The sequence below is a fragment of the Eulemur rufifrons genome, chromosome 15, assembly GCF_041146395.1.
Source record: "Eulemur rufifrons isolate Redbay chromosome 15, OSU_ERuf_1, whole genome shotgun sequence".
Classification (NCBI taxonomy): Eukaryota; Metazoa; Chordata; class Mammalia; order Primates; family Lemuridae; genus Eulemur; species Eulemur rufifrons.
This window is the reverse complement of record NC_090997.1, coordinates 62,953,294-62,972,032: the sequence shown is the minus strand read 5'-3', so window position 1 is coordinate 62,972,032 and position 18,739 is coordinate 62,953,294. Positions and strand designations below refer to the sequence as shown.

At 44.6% G+C, this 18,739-nt stretch overlaps 1 protein-coding gene across 2 annotated transcripts; it reads left to right on the top strand.

Annotated features, from left to right (window-relative positions):
- The first annotated feature begins 1,788 nt into the window (after positions 1–1,788).
- Positions 1,789–17,136, top strand: ZBTB24 (zinc finger and BTB domain containing 24). Of its 2 annotated transcripts, XM_069488362.1 has the most exons (6): positions 2,652–3,603; positions 6,260–6,427; positions 6,925–7,008; positions 7,673–7,756; positions 15,148–15,229; positions 16,413–17,136. In XM_069488362.1, the coding sequence occupies exons 1-6, from the start codon at positions 2,652–2,654 to the stop codon at positions 17,134–17,136; spliced, it is 2,094 nt and encodes a 697-aa protein (XP_069344463.1). The 2 variants fall into 2 exon arrangements, with proteins under 2 accessions (XP_069344464.1, XP_069344463.1); XM_069488363.1 differs by lacking the exons at positions 6,260–6,427; positions 6,925–7,008; positions 7,673–7,756; positions 15,148–15,229; positions 16,413–17,136 and adding an exon at positions 1,789–1,912 and having other exon boundaries at positions 2,624–3,712.
- The last annotated feature ends 1,603 nt before the right edge of the window (positions 17,137–18,739 follow it).

Below are 18,739 nucleotides of genomic sequence, written 5' to 3'. Positions count from 1 at the left end.
TGGAAGGAAGGAAGGAGGAGGGAAGGAAGGGAGGGAGGGAGGGACAACATGGATCCTGGACAAAACTGCCTTGAAGAAAGGGCAAGCCATCGCTGTGGGTTGCTAATGCTGGAAGATCCTTCAGACCCAGCTTCCCCTCACAAAGTTTGTGCTGTACTGAGCAATGACTGAATGAGGAAATGGGAGTGCCTGGCTTACCTCGGCACTGAGTCATCTTCAGCTGTTGAGGATCTGTGGAGGACAAGTGTTTTTACTGCAACCCTTGTGGCAGCAAGAAATAATGGGGCAGCCAAGTCCCAGGACTGAGCTCTCTTCCTGCTGGCATGCAAAGTCAGCTAGAGCTCCCCACCATCCCACATGGACCCCCACAAAACTGGGAGATTTAGAGGCAATTCAGGATGAAGGGGGAACCTCAGAGAAGGGGCACATGGGACTTCAGGTAGTTTTAATAAAAACTCTCAAAAATTTCAGAGCAAGGCTAATAATTACACCTCCAGTTTCATAATCATGGAGGCTACAGATGGCATATTGGGGATCTGGAAGGGGGATGGTAATAAGTCATAAATAAGTGGGTAATGGTGAAGCATAAATTGAGAGGGAGAAAATGTTGCAATAAATAGTTAAAAATAGGTGGGGAACAGATTTGGGTGGGGCTTGCAGACTATATAAAGAAGCTCGACCAGTCTGGGCAACATAGCAAGACTCCATCTCTACAAAATAAATGTTTAAAAAGTTAGTCTGGCATGGTGGCTCGTGTCTGTAGTCCTAGCTACTCAGGAGACTGAGACAGGAGGTTCACTTGAGTCCAGGAGTTTGAGGCTGCATTTAGTTATGATCTCACCACTGTACTCCAGCCTAGGGTGACAGGGTGAGACCCTGTCTCAAAAATAAATAAATAAGAAGAAGAAAAGAAGCTTGGACTTTACCCAGAGGGCAAGTGGGAGCCACAATGAATACTAAGCAGGGGAGAGATTCTAGGCTCTGGATTGACTTGTACTTGGAGAGATTTTCTATACTCCTGTGTATTAAAGGGAACAGCACTGCAGCTAAGAGTACAGACCCTTAATAGCCTATTGAAGAAAGATGATGTAAGTGTGAATAATAATAATATCATTTTTATAGCAATAGACATAAATTAAACCAGGCACTTACTAAGCCCATTACATACTTAACCTTGCTTAAGTCACAAGGACCCTACCAAGTTGGCATTAGTGTTAACATCTCCATCTCACAAGTAAACAAGGTCGTGAGAATAATTTCCCCGAGATCTCTCAGAACCCAGGTGTGTCGGACTAGAGTGCTCTCTTCTCTCCCTTGGACTAAGGCCATCGGAAATGGGGAGGAAAAGGAGGCAGACGTGAAAAAGTTCCTATTATTGGCATTAGATGGTGACGGTAATGCGATTTCGTTCCTTCACCACACATTCAAGAACTTAATGCCGTATCTCGGAAGAGACAAAATTGATTAAGGTGTCGGTGAGAAACTAACGTTTAATACAATATAAAACTTCCCACAGTGCAGAGTTTCAACGCCATTCGAATCCTTTGATCCCAATTTAGCTCAAAGACCAAACCCGCTTGCCCTCTCCCGGTGGCGCCGCCCGCCCCCCGGCGCCCCGCCCCCACGCGCCACACCACGTCCCGCCCTTGCGCCCCGCCCCGCCTCTTGCACCCTGCCCGGCCCTTACGCCCCGCCCCTTGCGCCGCGCTCCGCCCCCACGCGCGGAGCCTGCTGCTAGGGGCGTCTCCGTGGGCCACGTGGTCGGGCGACGCTTCCGGGTTGGCTGTGGTGGCTGCAGCGGCTGCGGCGGTGCAGGGACCGAAATCTGGGCGGCGCAGAAGCCCCTGAGGCGGGCCTGGCGGATCGGAGGGCTGACGCTGGCCCGGTACGGGGGCGCCCGCCAGGCAGCGGGGTGGGCTGGCCGCGACTGGGACCCAGCCGGGCGCCCCTGAGAGGTAGGTCCGCCGCGCGCCCGCCGTCCACGGGCTGGGGACGCCCGGCTGCGTACCCTCGGCTGCGTCTATTCTACCCAGACGTCCGCTCCTCTGGCGGGCCCGACGATCCTGACCCGGGATCTGGAGGCTTCCCCGGCGCCGCCGCTCCCTGCTCTGCCGGCCCGGGGCTCCGGGGGGCTTCATGCGCCGGCTGGCGCCAGCCTGGGATTTCCACGCCACCCTTCCACAGGGAGGCCCCTTACTGCTTGCGTTATTATCATGTTATTGCGGCTACCCCAAATTCACATTGCACATGTACGTTTTCTTCACCTTTTTCAATATTCCCACAGAAGAAATGGCCAATATGTGAGATGGAAGCAGCGTAGTTCTCATTGCTATATTTGTGCAACCATAGAAAGTTAGTGCTGGGAAGGACTTTAAAGGTGATTAATCCCATTCCTTTCTTTTAGAGAAGAAAACAGACCCTGGGAGGCTACATGGATAATGGAAAGTCACCCAGCTGGATAACGGTGCAACAGGAATGAAAACTCAAAACTACATTTTAAAATAGATTTTTTTTAATGGTGAAATTCAGTTAATCAGGTTAAGTGAATAGTAGGTTCATGTATTATGGGATTAACGTTTTATACAATGCTTCCTCCTCTTTAAACACTGTTTTCTTATTTCAGATTTAAGCCTTCTTGGCTTCTAAAGAAAATGGCAGAAACATCACCAGCGCCTTCAGGGCAGTTTGTTGTACACTCTGACACTCACAGTGACACTGTCCTGGCCAGTTTTGAGGATCAGAGGAAAAAAGGCTTCCTCTGTGACATTACTTTAATCGTGGAGAATGTGCATTTCCGAGCCCACAAATCCTTACTTGCTGCCAGTAGTGAATACTTCTCAATGATGTTTGCAGAAGAGGGGGAGATCGGCCAGTCCATTTATATGCTGGAGGGCATGGTTGCAGATACCTTTGGTATCCTGCTGGAATTTATCTACACAGGTTATCTCCACACCAGTGAGAAAAGTACAGAACAAATCCTGGCTACGGCTCAGTTCTTAAAAATCTATGACCTGGTAAAGGCTTACACAGACTTCCAAAATAATCATAGTTCCCCAAAGCCAACGACTTTGAACACTGCTGGTGCTCCAGTGGTTGTTATTTCTAATAAGAAAAATGATCCTCCAAAGCGGAAACGGGGAAGACCCAAAAAAGTCAACAGTTTGCAGGAGGAGAAATCAGAACTGGCTGCAGAGGAGGAAATACAACTAAGAGTGAACAATTCAGTTCAGAATAGACAAAACTTTGTGGTTAAAGGAGACAATGGTTTACTGAATGAAGAGATTCCAACAAAAGAAAAGGAAGACACCGAGCCTGCTTGTGCACCAGGTAGAGTGGAAGACATGCCAACTGAAAAAGATGAGAACTATGATCCCAAGACTCAGAATGGACAGGACAACCAGAGTCGGTACAGCAAACGGAGGATCCGGAGATCAGTCAAACTTAAAGATTACAAACTTGTTGGAGATGAAGATGACCAGGGTTCAGCCAAGAGGATTTGTGGAAAGAGAAAGCGCCCTGGCGGCCCTGAGGCCCGTTGTAAAGACTGTGGCAAGGTCTTCAAGTACAATCATTTTTTAGCAATCCACCAGAGGAGCCACACAGGTAATGATGCTTCCAAAGCTTCTTGCAGTGTGTTTTGGAATTTGGAGTAGTAATGATAATAGTAGCTTTTATTTATTTGCAAAGGCAAAATAAAGCCTTTATAATGTTACTGCATTTAATTTTCACAACCACCCTTTGAGGTAGACAATATCCCCATGGTACAGATGAAGAGACCGAGTTCCAAAGGATTTAAATAACTTTCCCAGGGTCACCCATGTAGTGACAAAACTGGGATTTGAACCTAGATGGCCTGATTCCAGAACCCCTCTTATTTGGAATTGTTGGTTCAAGGCTTTAACGTCCAGTTATGGAGAAGTAGCCCAATTTACTCTGCTTTCTGATTCTTGAACATTCCTTACTTTGATCGTAGCCATGCTTTTGCCCAGGTCTTTGTGGACAGCTTTCTTATTCAGCCATCTAGATGTAAATTCTTTCTCCTTTTTGGTTCCCCTAGCCCAGTCCAGGCCAATAGACCCTTTGATGATGATGGAAATGTTATATAGCTGTGCTGTCCAATATGGTGGCCAGTAGCCATGTGTGGATTTTGAGCACTTGAATTGTGGGTAGTGTGACTGAGAAACTGAATTTTAATTTTTATTTTCGTTAATTTAAATTTGAATAACCACATGTGGTTAGTGGCTACTATGTTGGACAGTAGCCCTAGCCAGAAATCCCTTCCTCCTTTGACTCCTCTCTGAGGTGCTTAATTCACTGTGCTTTGGATCAGGTTGTGATTGCCATTTGTATATCCCTCAACTTACTGTATAGGGACTCAAGTATAGGGACTGGTGCTTGAATCTTCTCATAACATCTGGCAGCTTGCTCTTGTGTCATCCAGCATCTGCTGCTGTGGTTCTCAACCTACACATTAGAATTGCCTGGGCAGCTTCTAAAACTACAAGTGCCTGGGCCCCATCCCAGAACTTCTGATTTAATTGTCTAGACCCTTGGTGCTTTTAAAAGCTCCCCAGAGATTTTTACCTACAGATAGGTTGAAAACCCTGAATTCTGTTACTTAGACCACAGTAGATACTTGAGAAATATTTGAACTGTAATAGGTTGTATTTTGGTTATTTTTGTCAAAGATTTGTATGTACATAGGTTAGAGTTAAATCATTCTACAAGACTTAAGAAAAAAATATCATGTAGGCTCTTTCCTTTTGCCCCCCAGTATAGATGGTCCCCGACTCACGATGGTTCAACTTACAACTTTTCAACTTTACAGTGGTGCAAAAGTGATATATATTCAGTAGAAAGCATATTTTGAATTTTGAGTTTTGATCTTTTCCCAGGCTAGCACTATTCGGTATTATGCTCTCCTGCAGTGTTAGGGGGCAGCGGCGAGCAGCAGCTCCCAGTCAGCCACCACCGCAAGGGTAAACAACCCGCTCAGCACTCTTAAGTGTATTAGGTGCATGTTTTTATTTACAATATTTTCAACTTATGATGAGTTTATCAAGTCGTCGCCCCATTAGAAATCAAGGAGCATCTATATTCTGAAATTTTGCAGTCACTTTAGTGTGAATCTGTTTTCTTCCATTTGGGTAGATACCAGCTAGATCTGCACAGTTTGGAAACTACCTTTCAGTTCACATTTTCTTGAATTGTTTCATAGGTGATTTCCTCCCCTCTGTTTTCTCTGATCTGTCTTTCCAGAACTGCTGTTTCTATTTCCTTTTTTTTTTTTTTTTTCACTTCTAGGAGCTCTTTTTTTCACAGTGTAATACCTTACCTCTGAGCATGTTAATGATAACTTTGACATATTTGTTAGACTTTACCATTTTCTTCATCCTGGGCAAGTTGCTTTTTTTTCTTCTTGTTTGTTTTGGTATCTGTCTCTTCTACTAAGGGGTTTCCTTGAATGCTTGAAATAAAATAAAAATAATAAAAAAATAAAATCACATTTGATAATATGCTACAGTGGGTTGCTAAAAGCTCCCAGCACACTGCGTGTGTGGAGAGAGCCTGTAAATGGTGGCCTTGCTGGAGGTGGTGTGGCTGGACCCTACTTCCTTGCTGGTGCCTGGCTTCAGCATCTTTGCTGTCTTACCTCAGGCCTTTCACATTCCAGTAGAAGACCTTCACTGTCCCTCCTGAAGGTGATAGGCCTGACTGCCACCCTATAGAGCTAGAGGGGGAAGAAGGCTGGGGGGGGAGGGGAATCTCATCAACCCAGATGTAAATGTTGACTTACTCTCTCTGTGGTGGTCCCACTCAGCTGTGCCTGGCAACCCCTAATCCAGAGACCCTTTGTTTTACTGTCTTCAGAGAATATTCTCCATTGTCTGCTAAGGAGAGGGCAAGTTTCCTGACTGTGTAGAATGGGAGACTGGATCTGGGGTCTAGCCACCTTTGAAACAGACTGTCGTTTGTCCTCCCTCACCCCTCTTTCCAGAGATAGCAGGTGCCACCCATTCCTAAGCCTTTTGGAGGCTGTGTCTTAAAAATTAGGTTGTGTCAGTGCTACTCACTGTTGGCTTGGGATTCATCTATTCCAGGTTTCAAAATTTTAATGCTGATGTTGTCTCATATGTTCATTGGCCTTTTGGATGTGTGCCTTTTAAGAGAAATCCCTTTATTCTTATTTTAATTTGGGAGGGAACAGAAAGATGTGCAGATTCTTGCTTACACCATGTTTCTTCGGCTCTTATTTCAGGGGAGCGACCTTTCAAATGTAATGAGTGTGGAAAAGGCTTTGCCCAGAAGCACTCCCTCCAGGTCCACACCAGGATGCACACAGGCGAGCGGCCATACACCTGTACCGTGTGCAGCAAGGCTCTGACCACCAAGCATTCGCTGCTGGAGCACATGAGTCTGCACTCAGGTAGCTGGGCTTGCATCAGAGGGCCAACTGCCAGCAGATTCCCATCACCAAGGGTGGACATTACCAAGATCTAAACGATGTTTTCTCAGCCTGACATCATTTCCCATGTAGTGTCATTGAAAGACAGAATTATACATCTGTCCGAGTGTAGTTTAGAGTTCTGCACAGCACTGGTCCTTAAGCTAGAGCCTATAAGCTGGTTTCCAGGAGTTCAGTGTGCAAATATGTTTTATTAAATTATTTTACTTTGGGTGCCTTTGGAGGAAACTTAAATTCTCCAGTTCTACCCCAGTCTCCACCACTCTCTATTGCCTTATATACCTTTGCACATTTATGTTTCTGCAGTAGACTGTGAAGGCTTTTGGGTTTGCAGACAAGTCACTTGTATCATTTGTAGAAAATGGGGACCTGGGCCCACTGTGGTATTTACCTTATTGGCAAGCACTGTAGGTCTTTATAGGTTTTTGCATGTTTTAGTGTTTTGGTTTTTTTGGCAGGACAGAAGTCTTTTACCTGTGATCAATGTGGAAAATATTTCAGCCAGAAAAGACAACTAAAGAGCCATTACCGAGTTCATACAGGTACAATAAAGTGAGAGAAATTTTGGATTGGTGGGGAAGAAATGCAAATGCAAATTGTTTCTTAAACATTAGGTTCATATTGTAGATGATAAATGGGTATTTGGGAAAGAGAGTCTTAGATAGCAATCTCAATTAGATGTTCTCCTGTTATCCTATGCTACCTGTGAATTGTATTTAATTTTTATACTCCAGTTTTGGTGCCACACACAGAAACCCTACAGAATCAGTATCTTTCAAAAATGCCACTTGCCCAAGGAGGAGGCTTCAGTTGATTGGTGATTAGTGGTGCGTGGACAGAGACATCATCCCCCTATGGCTGTCAACCCAGGCTTTCTCCCACATGGTTCTACCTGTTGCCCTTTTTTTTTCCTGCCAACTGATAAGAAATGAATGTGGGTTGGGAGATCATCTGTGGCCACGGTCACACCAGTCCTTGAAGGGAAAAGGAGATGGGAGGATTAGAAGCGTCCCAGCTGTCTGGAGGGGAACCAGTGAGTTGAGGTGCATAGGAAAATACTAACTGTTACCAAGTTAGTAAAAAATTTTGTTGTTAAAGTACCATATTTAAAGTGATTATTTTTCAGGGAAGTGCTTTAACACAAATCACTGAAGAAATGCAGGGAGAACGTATATGCACTGACACTTTTTTTATTGTTGCGACAAGGCCACTCATTACCGGAATGCAACCACTGCCATCGCAAATTCATGGATGTGTCTCAGCTAAAGAAACATATGCGAACACATACAGGTAAAACTCCATCTCACCCATCCTCCCTGGTATACTTGACATTTTCAGGAGTGTGAGGAGCGAAGTTCTCTTGAGTCCCCTCCTCAGCCTGTATTTGGGAATGTTTATTGTAAATTTGGTGGGAGTTTTATAAGTAGATTGCCTAAATGCCCAAGACAGAATGCTATCAGCACTGTCTGTGGGAAAATCACATCTTGTAGGTTAGCAAAACCTACAAAAGGAGATTACTTACCGAGTACTATTCATATGTGAAAATTGTTTATACCACAAAATGTACGAGTCTGAGTATGGTTCTCGGTTTCACTTTTAATTTACGGCAGCATTGAAAATTCTAAAGATAATTTTTTTAGAAAAGGAAGCAAAATGAAACAGACACTAAGGTAGCATAGATACTGAGAATTTTTTCACTTTCTGCCCTAGCACCAGCACTTACAAACTTAAGCATCGCCACCTCCAGAAAAATCAGCTTCAGGGATGAAGAGGAGGCAAGATTGAGTAGAGCAGGGCAAATTTTTTTCAGAAAAGTAAAAATGTGGTTCTTTTACACCTTTTGCTAAAGAGCACATATTAATAATAAGCCTGTTAGATTTATTAACAAAAACTTTCCATTATAAGTTAATTAATGATACTATTGCCTACTAAAATTATATATCACATTGGTTTATGGTGCTTTGGACATTCTTTTTTAAAATATACGTTTTTCTTAAAGTCAGTAAATGTCTCATAGGGTATGAATTTTATGAAAACAGGCTCTATGCAGTCTTTCTACAGACATTATCATTAATAGGGTCTGTGAGATTTAATTTGTCCATTGACCACATTCTTACTGAGCAGTTACTGGGAGCCGGGCGCTGTTTCAGGCCCCGAGGATGCGGCAGTGAAGGAGATGGACAGGGCACCTGCATTGAGGGGCCGACACTGAACGGAGGAGACTGAGAGCGAACGTGCATGTAACATGTTAGTTGGTGTGAGCACTGTGAGGAATAAAAGGCCAGGTACAGGCAGGTGAGCTGCTCTTGTGTGGGAGGACCGATTTGGGAAGGCATCATGGATGAGGTGGGATCTTGGATGAAGATTAGAATGCAGTGGTGGAGCAGACTGTCCAGGAGAGGGCATTCTAGGCAGGGGAACAGCAGACACAAAGCCCTCAGGCAGGAGTCTTTGTGACGGGCTGGAGAGTTGCTGGGAGGCGAGAATGCCAAGGCAGAGCAAGGCTGGAAGTGGGAGGGGATCAGAGATAGCTGGAGCCCATGTGGTCCAGGGGTTCTCAGGTTAGCCGCATGCTTCAGTCACCCAAGAGGCTTTTTTTTTGAACTCCCAAAATTCTGATTAACTTGACCTAGGGTGTAGCTTCAGAATTTTTGAAAGTACCCCTCCGTAATTCTAATATGCACTCAGGCTGAAGGACTTTGAGTTTTATTCTAAGTGAGGTAGCTTTACTGAAACAAGTAATATGACATGACTTAGAATTTTAATAGGTTCACTCCAGCTACCATGTGGAGTGGGGTAAGGCAGTGGTGGAGACACAGTGGACCGTCAGAGGCCCTACCAGGCTATGGCGGTAGTCAGAGGCTTGGCACAGTGCGGTAGCAGCGGAAGTCATGGAAAGTGGTCCAGTTCTGGATATATTCTAAGGAAGAGTTGACGTGATTTGCTTATGATTGGATGAGGAGGCAGAAGCAACTAGAAGAAGTTAGATTTTGGTCCCATTGGGTCTAAGATGTCTAATTTCTTTTTTTCCCCCACCCCAGAGACAGGGTCTCACTATACTGCCCAGGCTGGAGTACAGTGGCTATTCACAGGCACAATCATAGCTCACTACAGCCTCATGCAGTCCTCCTATCTCAGCCTCCGAATAGCTGGGACTACAGGCACACAGCACTGCACCTGGCCTGACATGTCCATTTGACGTCCAGTTACAGGTGTGGAGCAGGCAGTTGGATATTCGAGTTTAAGGGAGAGATGCAGGGAGAGCTCTGGGTTTACACACGTACACATGTGCCTGTAAACAGCGAATGGAGCTGTGATGGGGCTCCCTAGGAGATGGTGGATGGGGGAAAGCGGAGGAGGCTTGGTCATGCTGAGCAGTGCCGGAGAGGAAGCGCCTCCCCTTGGTTTTGCCTCCTGAGCTAAGTGGGAGTAAGGCTTCTGGTCTGTGTGTACCAGTAGGCTTGAAGTGGGGATGAAAGGAGCAGAAGTCTTAGCCCCTACAATTCCAGTGAACCCTTCTCAGCCTGTCTACTTTGAGGAGAAGCAGAAGAGGAAAGTGGAAGACATGTGGAAGGTAAAAAAGGAGAAGGGATTCTGTAAAGTGGTTGACATGACTTAGAAATAAGAAATTAAATCTTCAGAAAAAATGGGTCTCTTCAAGAGACTATGACCCATCTGTCTCTGGCGGCAGCACAGAGAATTGATGTTGGCGTTGCAAGGCATCAGCGTGCTGGTTCCCTGCTCCCCAGGTGTTGAACGGGGACAGCGTGAGAAGCACTGTTGTGCCCACAGGGCTATTCTCAGTTGGAAACCAGGACTGTCGTTCATCTCTTAGATCTTTGTGTGCGCACTCCCTCTGAGTTAGATGTCCTGCACCAAAGTGCTAGAGAAGTCAAAGGCACGTTAGAATTGTTCTGTTCCCTCAGAGAGCATCCTCAGTTGGGGGAGGGGGTTTGAAATGGAGGCAAGGTGTCAGGCAGACATGCAGTGCCAGTGAGGTCACCATGGCTCAGGCTCTCATGCTTGGATCTTGTCCCTGAACGTGAAGCTGGTCAGTCGAGGGACCGAGTCAAGCCAAGCAAATCACGAGCCTGATAAACCAGAGAATGTCTCAACAAAGGGATTGCTCCTTTTTATTGCCCACAGTACCTCCTTTCTGACATCAGTGTACCTGAAAACCTAGTTAGTGACCAGAAGATTGCTTGGTGAGCTGGGGGCGAGTCAAGGGAATTAGCCCAAGCCAGGGAGAAGCCTGTGAGTGACTCCTGACCCTACAGTGCAGTGCCACCCCTCCAGCATCCATGTCACTTGGATGGTGTTAGATAAGCACTGATTCTGCCCAGTGGGCTCCCACTCACTATACGTGGCCCTGCCTGGTAACACTTAATAAAGTTAATTAGGCCACAGTTTTATTCACAGCCTTATTTCCTTGGATTGGATTTGAAGCTTCCTAAATCTCCTCAACTGTGTGTTGGAACCATCCATTAATGTTCTTTCCCATCTTCCTGAGATCTGGGGACCCCTCATCATTGCCCTTATAGAGTCTATATACCATCTATTAAGAATGTCAGTACGGCATGATAAAAGCCACAGCAGCGGTGTGAGCACAGGAAGGAAATTGGTTCAGAAGACGAAGAATGGCGAGTAGACAGGTATAAAACCACATTAATCATGTTAATCAAAAAAGAAAAGGGAAGGTGCGGGTTTTTTTGCCCATTAGATTGGCAAATATGTCAGGAAATATGCATCTTTACTTCCCGTTGGTAGGCATATAATTTGAGAACTTTCTGGAAAGAAGTTTGGCAGTATTTTTCAAAATGTAAACTGCCTAGTTGTGAAGAGATATTTACAGAAGGATATTCATCATAGGACTATTTGTAATGTCACAAGCTTAAAAATCACCTAAATGTTCACCAGTAAGGATGGTAAATTAGGTAAATTTTGGGCTATACACAATGGAACACAACACAGCCTTTTGAAATGGTGGCATGGCTTTACTTGACATGACAGAACAGCACACACAGGATGATCTCATGGTGTAAAGCCGTGTACTCAGGTGTTATATGTACCAACAGGTTTGTCTATGAAGATGTTTATCACAGTGTAAACTGGTTATCTCAAGAGAGGAGACTGTGGAGTGGTTTTTGCTTTCTTTGTACTTTTCAAATTTGATTCTTTTATAATGAATATGGGTAATTTTGTAAGAAAAAGCTGTGTTCCACATGGGAGGCAGGATGCCCAGGTGTGTGGCACTGGACTGCCAGCTGGACGTGCGGGCAGAGAGACCCAGCAGCAGCGCTGTGCCTGCCGTGTTGGGTGGGGGCAGGGTGGTGCAACCAAGAAGGTTACTCAGAGTCTGAGCCGACGGGATAGGAAATCCTGCTGTGGTGCCCAGCAAGCACCCGGTGCTTGGTACTAACTGGAGCGGGTCTGGGATTCACAAGTCATCAGGGTGGGCTCAGTGGAGGAGACTGCTGAGAGGAAGGTCTGGGGGGTACCCAGGAGCTACTTCAGTAGTTCTGTTGACCTCCTGGGTGGGACCTTTAGTCATCCTCATGTCTCTGCCCTGTCCCTTAATCACCGTTGTCTATTCCTGCTGTAACAAACGTCCTGGTCCCTCTGTCTCTCAGGCCCTATCCCCTCACCTTCTTGTCCTTCCTCTCCATCTGCGTCCTACCACCTCCTGGTCCAGGCCTGGAGCCTAGACTGTTACGGGAACTCGTGCCTGGCCCTCCTGCCCCAGCCCACCCTCCTCATCATTCCCAGGTTTATTTTCTTAGTACTTACGTCATCATTCTGCTAAAAACTTCCAGAGCCTCCACAGGGCCTCTGTCCAGCCTTTACGGCTCTTTGTGGCTTGGCCTCCTCTTTGAGCTCCACCGCTCTGCAGAGTGTGTCCTCATCTCGCCCAGTTCACACCACGTGGCCATTTCCAACGCCAGCTTTCTAGTCATAGCATTTATGCTAGTGCCCTGGTCCGGGCTTCTCTCTGGTCTGGCCGGATCCTGCCTCCACACACATCCACCGTCCTGTCTGCACTCGGTATTGTTGGTGCACTCGTTTTAATGTTTAGTCAAGCACAGCTCTGCGTCACGTGATTACTATGTAGCCTGCACTTTGTTGATGGCCTATCAGTGTTTCAGAACTGCATAAACTTAATGAGTCTCAGCTGAAGGTGGTAGAGCTGTACACAAGGGAACAAATCAGAAACCAAGGAGTTTGAAGACTTCCCCCAGATTCACCTTGGCTAGAAAAATTGGTCTTCTTACTTTCCTGCTTACACCCTCAAGGACCTTCAGCTTCAGGCTGTTGTTCCAGGAAAGAATTTCTGTTATTTTAAGCATTTGCCCTTTAAAAACATTTGCCAGCAGACTTTCTGAGATGTTGTAAACCCAGCTGGAATTGAATAAAATTAACAATTAACATTGTTACACGTATTTCCCACACAGAACTGTACAATCACATGCAAGAGCAGGTGCTCAGTCTTTGAATCTGGTGACGGAGAAAACCATCTGAGATCAGGGTGGGCCCCAGCCCTGATGTAGAAAGCTATAGACGGGCAATAGCAGTGGCCTGGTCAGTATAGGAATGGCAAGTAGACAGGTGTGTTCTGTTTAACTGGAGCTTGGAGAAATGTCTTGCTTGAATTTGCCAGTGACTGAAAGGGAAGCACACTGATGATCCTCTGCTCCAGGCTGCCCTTATCGCTGGCTGTTCTCTAAGCAGGATTTTGCTGCTTGCCTTTTTTTAAAAGCAATTAGTTTCCTCACCTGCATTAGAATCACTTAATTTTTTGTCTGTTTTGGGGTTTTTGTTTGCTCGCTTGGTTGGGTTTCTTTGAGACAGAGTCTTGCTGTGTTGCCTAGGCTGGTTTCAAACTCCTGGGCTCACGAGACCCTCCCTCAGGTTTTCTGTAGCTGGGACTACAGTGCACGCCACCGCACCTGGCTAGTTTTATTTCTGGGGGACATGAATGACCTGTCATTGTATGTGTAGTGTGCCGACTAACACTGAATAAACACTTGTGGGGTTTTCTGTTCTCTTTTTATATGTAAAAGAGTATTTTAATTCTTTAGAAACTACAAAGACTATACATGGTTTGGAATTGAGGCTGTACCAAACAGTGGCCAAAGAAGAATTGTCCTTCTCTTTTGCCTGGTCACTCAGAAATACAATATCATCAGCTGTGATCGTTGTTGCCTGTCGCCTCACATTATTTTTATCCACATATTCACCATAGTCTACTTTTCCTTCCACATAAATCTGAGACCCCTTTTTCCACATACTGATACGCCACATCTCTGAGGCATGGCGGGAATACTGATATTCTGTGCCATGTTATCATTTGACTGACATCACCCATTTGGTATACTCCACTGTCCCCTGATGACCACATCTCATTTGTTGCTAGAGAAAATATTGTGACTGGATTTTTTCCTTCCACCTGTCTCATGACAGGGTCCTGACCTACTTCCCCAAGTAATTGCACATGATTCAGGGATCTCTCAAGAACCAAAGTGCTAGCTATGTCAGACTCATGTCTTATAAACTGCCAAAGTGCCCGTAATACAGGTCTCCAAAACATGGCTTCTGTTTTCTTTTCTTACAATCTAATTTTTAGACTCTTCCTGACACTCCAGCCCTGACCAAATAAATGCTTGTTGATGGCAGAGAAACACAGTAAGGTCTGGAGCAGTTGCGACATCCCATGTGAGCCTCAGTCCACCCTGTGAAATTCACTCATCAGCAGGGGTTTCTGGAATGGCATGCCTGGGGTACTAGAAGTGGACACACCACAAATTATCTTACATAAGGAGGGGGGTAACATACACAGTGTATGAAATGGTGATAGCATTGTGGAAAAACTAAGTCGAGGCAGTGGACTGAGGGTGCTGCGGGCAGTGGGGCGGGTAGTGCTCTTGGTGGTGAGGAGCCTCCCTGGTCAAGCAGCGAGTGAACCTTCCTGGGAGACATCCTGAGATGAGGTCAGGGAGTTTGGGGTGAGACGTAAGGGTGATCCCTTGTAGGTCAAGGACTTGGGCTTTTATCTCAGGATGAGAAATCATTGGAGTGTTTGCAGTCCCAGTGTGAACTGAGGTGACGGCATCAGTACTCACTCTGGTGGCCGCGTTGACAGTGGATGGCAGGGAAGCAAGAGCAGAAGCAGAAGGCCCAACAGGCCCGGAGTGAGTGAGGGTGGCGTGGACCCGGAGTGGCAGTGGAGGTGGTGAGCAGTGGTCTGATTCTGGATATATGTGGAATGTAGACATAAATGTGATTAATACCTACATCACCCTAGTGCTCAGGAGTCCTTTGGGATCAAGTGGGCTACCTACCCAAGCAGTAAGGCAGGAGAGCAGAGGTTGCTGTTATATTGGGGGTTGGGGTATAGGAGGAGAATACAGGAACAAATACGGTGCCTTCCTTTGTTTCCTGTGTGTGCAAACTTACCTCCTTATTTCAGTTTTCAAGTTTTTAAGGGAAAGCACCATAACTTGTGCTTTCTCTGATCCTGTTGGCACTTTGCACACAGTTCTTAGGTCCAGAGGAGGTATTTGGTGAGTGCTTCATTCATTCATGCTTGTGGAGGATATTGCCTTTGTTCTTTTTATATTGTGAAACTGTGCAGTGGTTTTTGTTTTATGTTGAATGGCTGTTTCTAAGTGCTTTCCTTTTTTTAGGTGAGAAACCATTTACTTGTGAAATCTGTGGCAAATCTTTCACAGCAAAGAGTTCTCTTCAGACCCACATCAGAATCCATCGGTAAAGTTTTGCAGATATTTTTCTCACATAGAGGTCTCAACTTCCCCTTCTGTCTTTCAGTGGGATGACATGTGACACCTACATAGTCCTTTCACCTAAATTGATACTCTGAATTTTCCATGTGGTTTATTATTTTGCTTTACCTTTTCAATAATGAAATTCCTCACTTAGGCAAAATCAGGAATACTGATTCTGACCAGTAAAAGTTTGTGTTACTGATTTCATTTACTGACTTTGGATTTGGGGCTGGGGGTTGGTCCAAAGCTTAAATCTTCAATCAAAAATACATATTAAATTTAGTGTTATATTACTCCCAGGTTGGACTTAAGAGTACTTCCAGTAGCATCACAAATAATTAGGGGCTGCTCAAATTTTTAAATTCACATCAATCATATATACTTATTTGGCCACTATAGTCTTAAACTTGCCTGTGAGTACTAAACAAAACAAAAAAGAACTAAATGTGTCAGGCCGGGCGCGGTGGCTCACGCCTGTAATCCTAGCACTCTGGGAGGCCGAGGCGGGTGGATCGCTCAAGGTCAGGAGTTCGAGACCAGCCTGAGCAAGAGCGAGACCCCGTCTCTACTAAAAATAGAAAGAAATTATCTGGCCATCTAAAATACATATAGAAAAAAATTAGCCGGGCATGGTGGCGCATGCCTGTAGTCCGAGCTACTCGGGAGGCTTAGGCGGTAGGATCGCTTGAGCCCAGGAGTTTGAGGTTGCTGTGAGCTAGGCTGACGCCATGGCACTCACTCTAGCCCAGGCAACAGAGCGAGACTCTGTCTCAAAAAAAAAAAAAAAAAAAGAACTAAATGTGTCAAGTTTAAATATTTACTTTCTTAATCTGAAATAAATCCTAAGGAATCGTAAAATTTTATCACATCTAGCCCAGCCCCATCTGCCACCCTTCCTCAAGTACCACCTCCTCCTTTTTTCTAAGATAAGAAACTGAAGTCCATGGAAACGTGACTTGTTTCAAGTCCTCAGGTTGTAACAGAACTTGTGACTTATGACTTGTAGCCTAGTTAATTTTCCTCTATTCTTGACTGCTTCTCCCTAAATAATCAGCTTATGACTTGTAGCCTAGTTAATTTTCCTCTATTCTTGACTGCTTCTCCCTAAATAATCAGGAAGTAATAAGTATTTCCATTTTTAAAATAAAATGTATATTTTCTTGTAGAGGAGAAAAGCCTTACTCGTGTGGCATTTGTGGCAAATCCTTCTCTGACTCCAGTGCCAAGAGGAGACACTGCATTCTACACACGGGCAAGAAGCCTTTCTCCTGTCCTGAGTGTAACTTACAGTTTGCTCGCTTAGACAACTTGAAGGCCCACTTGAAAATCCATAGCAAAGAGAAACATGTGTCAGATGCCAGCAGTGTTTCTGGCAGTAGTAATACTGAAGAGGTCAGGAATATTCTTCAGCTACAACCATATCAACTCTCTACCTCAGGAGAGCAGGAAATTCAACTTCTTGTAACTGATTCTGTACATAATATCAATTTCATGCCTGGTCCTAGCCAGGGAATCAGCATTGTCACTGCAGAGAGTTCGCAGAACATGACCGCAGACCAAGCTGCAAATCTTACCTTGCTCACACAGCAGCCAGAGCAGCTGCAGAACTTACTTCTTTCGGCTCAACAGGAGCAAACAGAACACATTCAGAGCCTCAATATGATGGAAAGCCAGATGGAATCCTCACAGACAGAGCCAGTGCATGTAATCACACTGTCCAAGGAAACCCTAGAACATCTTCATGCCCATCAAGAGCAAACAGAGGAGCTCCACTTAGCAGCAAGTGCTTCAGATCCAGCTCAGCACCTGCAGCTGACAGAGGAGCCTGATCCGCCACCACCCGCTCACCGTGTGCCCCAGCCCACGCCACTTGGCCAGGAGCAGAGCTGACCTATAAACAACGGTTGGCTGTTCAGTTGGGCTCTTCTCATAAGCCAGCTAGAACAACTGGATTGTGAATGCTTGAAGTCAGGCTCCCTGAAATGCTAACTTGCAGGTCCTTCTGTGAGAGATGTGATACCTAGCTGATGTTTATAATGCTTTCCATACAGGCAGCAAGATGTGTGATACACGTGTGTATCATGTCTAATCTGTAATGATTTGGATTTAGCATTTCAATATTGATGAATGGTTTTCATTCTCATCTACATCTCTTAAAGACGGGGGTAATTTTTCTTTTTGGAGCACTGATTTAGACTTTTCTGTAAGTGTTAAATGTTCACAGCCATAAGTTATGATCTTGCTGACCTTTCCAGTTATACTTTTAATTTTTAGAACAAAGGAAGTCATGTTGGTTGAACTGGATAGAATGGTTGGTTCCACTTTCTTATTTTTCTTAGTCAACACAATTGCCACTACAAGACAAGTCAGGACTAAATATGACAGATCACAATGTTTGTGGAGTTTATCCTTTTAATAACTTCCAATCCCCCAAGATAGACCTTGACATTTAATCTTTGTATGGTACAGTGGGCTCATTGTGTCATGCTTAAGGTAGATTCAAGCTCATGTAAACTAAATGTCTACTTTAATTCAACATTCATACGACAAAGCCAAAAGTATAGGATTTTTTTTTAAAACTGAATTTAACTTTTCTAAGAAACCTGAATTTACATATTTTTGGAAAAGCAGGCTATCAAAATTTTAATTAAAAAGCCTAAATTATGAAATTAGATCAAGACGTTCATCCCGGCCGGGTGGGTGGCTCATGCCTGTAATCCTAGCACTTGGGAAGGCCGAGGCAGGATGATTGCTTGAGCTCAGGAGTTCCAGGCCAGCCTTGAGCAAGAGCAAGACCCCATCTCTACTAAAAATAGAAAAATTAGCCAGGCATGGTGGCACACACCTGTATTCCCAGCTATTTGAGAGGCTAAGGCAGGAAAATCACTTGAGCCCAGGAGATCAAGGTTGCAGGGAGCTATGATAATGCCATTGCACTCCACCAAGGGCAACAGAGTGAGACTGTGTCTCAAAAAAATGAAAACAAAAGACATTCGCCCCAAATAAATTCTGAATTTTTGTCAGAAATGATATTTGATTTTTATGATGAAGTTTATCCTGGAACATAAAATTTTATTCAGTGTAATTTAAGTGTTAAATATTCTCTACTGAATCCTAATTGATCTCTTGAAAATGTTGATCTGTGTGTTGTATCTGATAACTTTCTGGAGGTGGAAGCTTATTATAATCTATTTTTATTGCAGACTAGATTAAATTCCACAAAATGGATATGTCATTTTTAAAAGTCAATATCTTCTCCTAATCTTTTAAAATAACTTTGAGCCTCAGAGACTTAGTAGCCAGTATGTCTGTAACTGTTGTATGATTTTAAATAATCATCAAACGATTACATTATATTTGGGTTAGATTTTCAAGCTCAGCATATTTTATTGAATTTTTTGACCACTTTCACGTAAACTGGTAGAGGATTTTTGAGGAAAAAACGTGGGTACTAGTATATCTAAATTAATAATGTTGGAGAGTAGGGTAATTA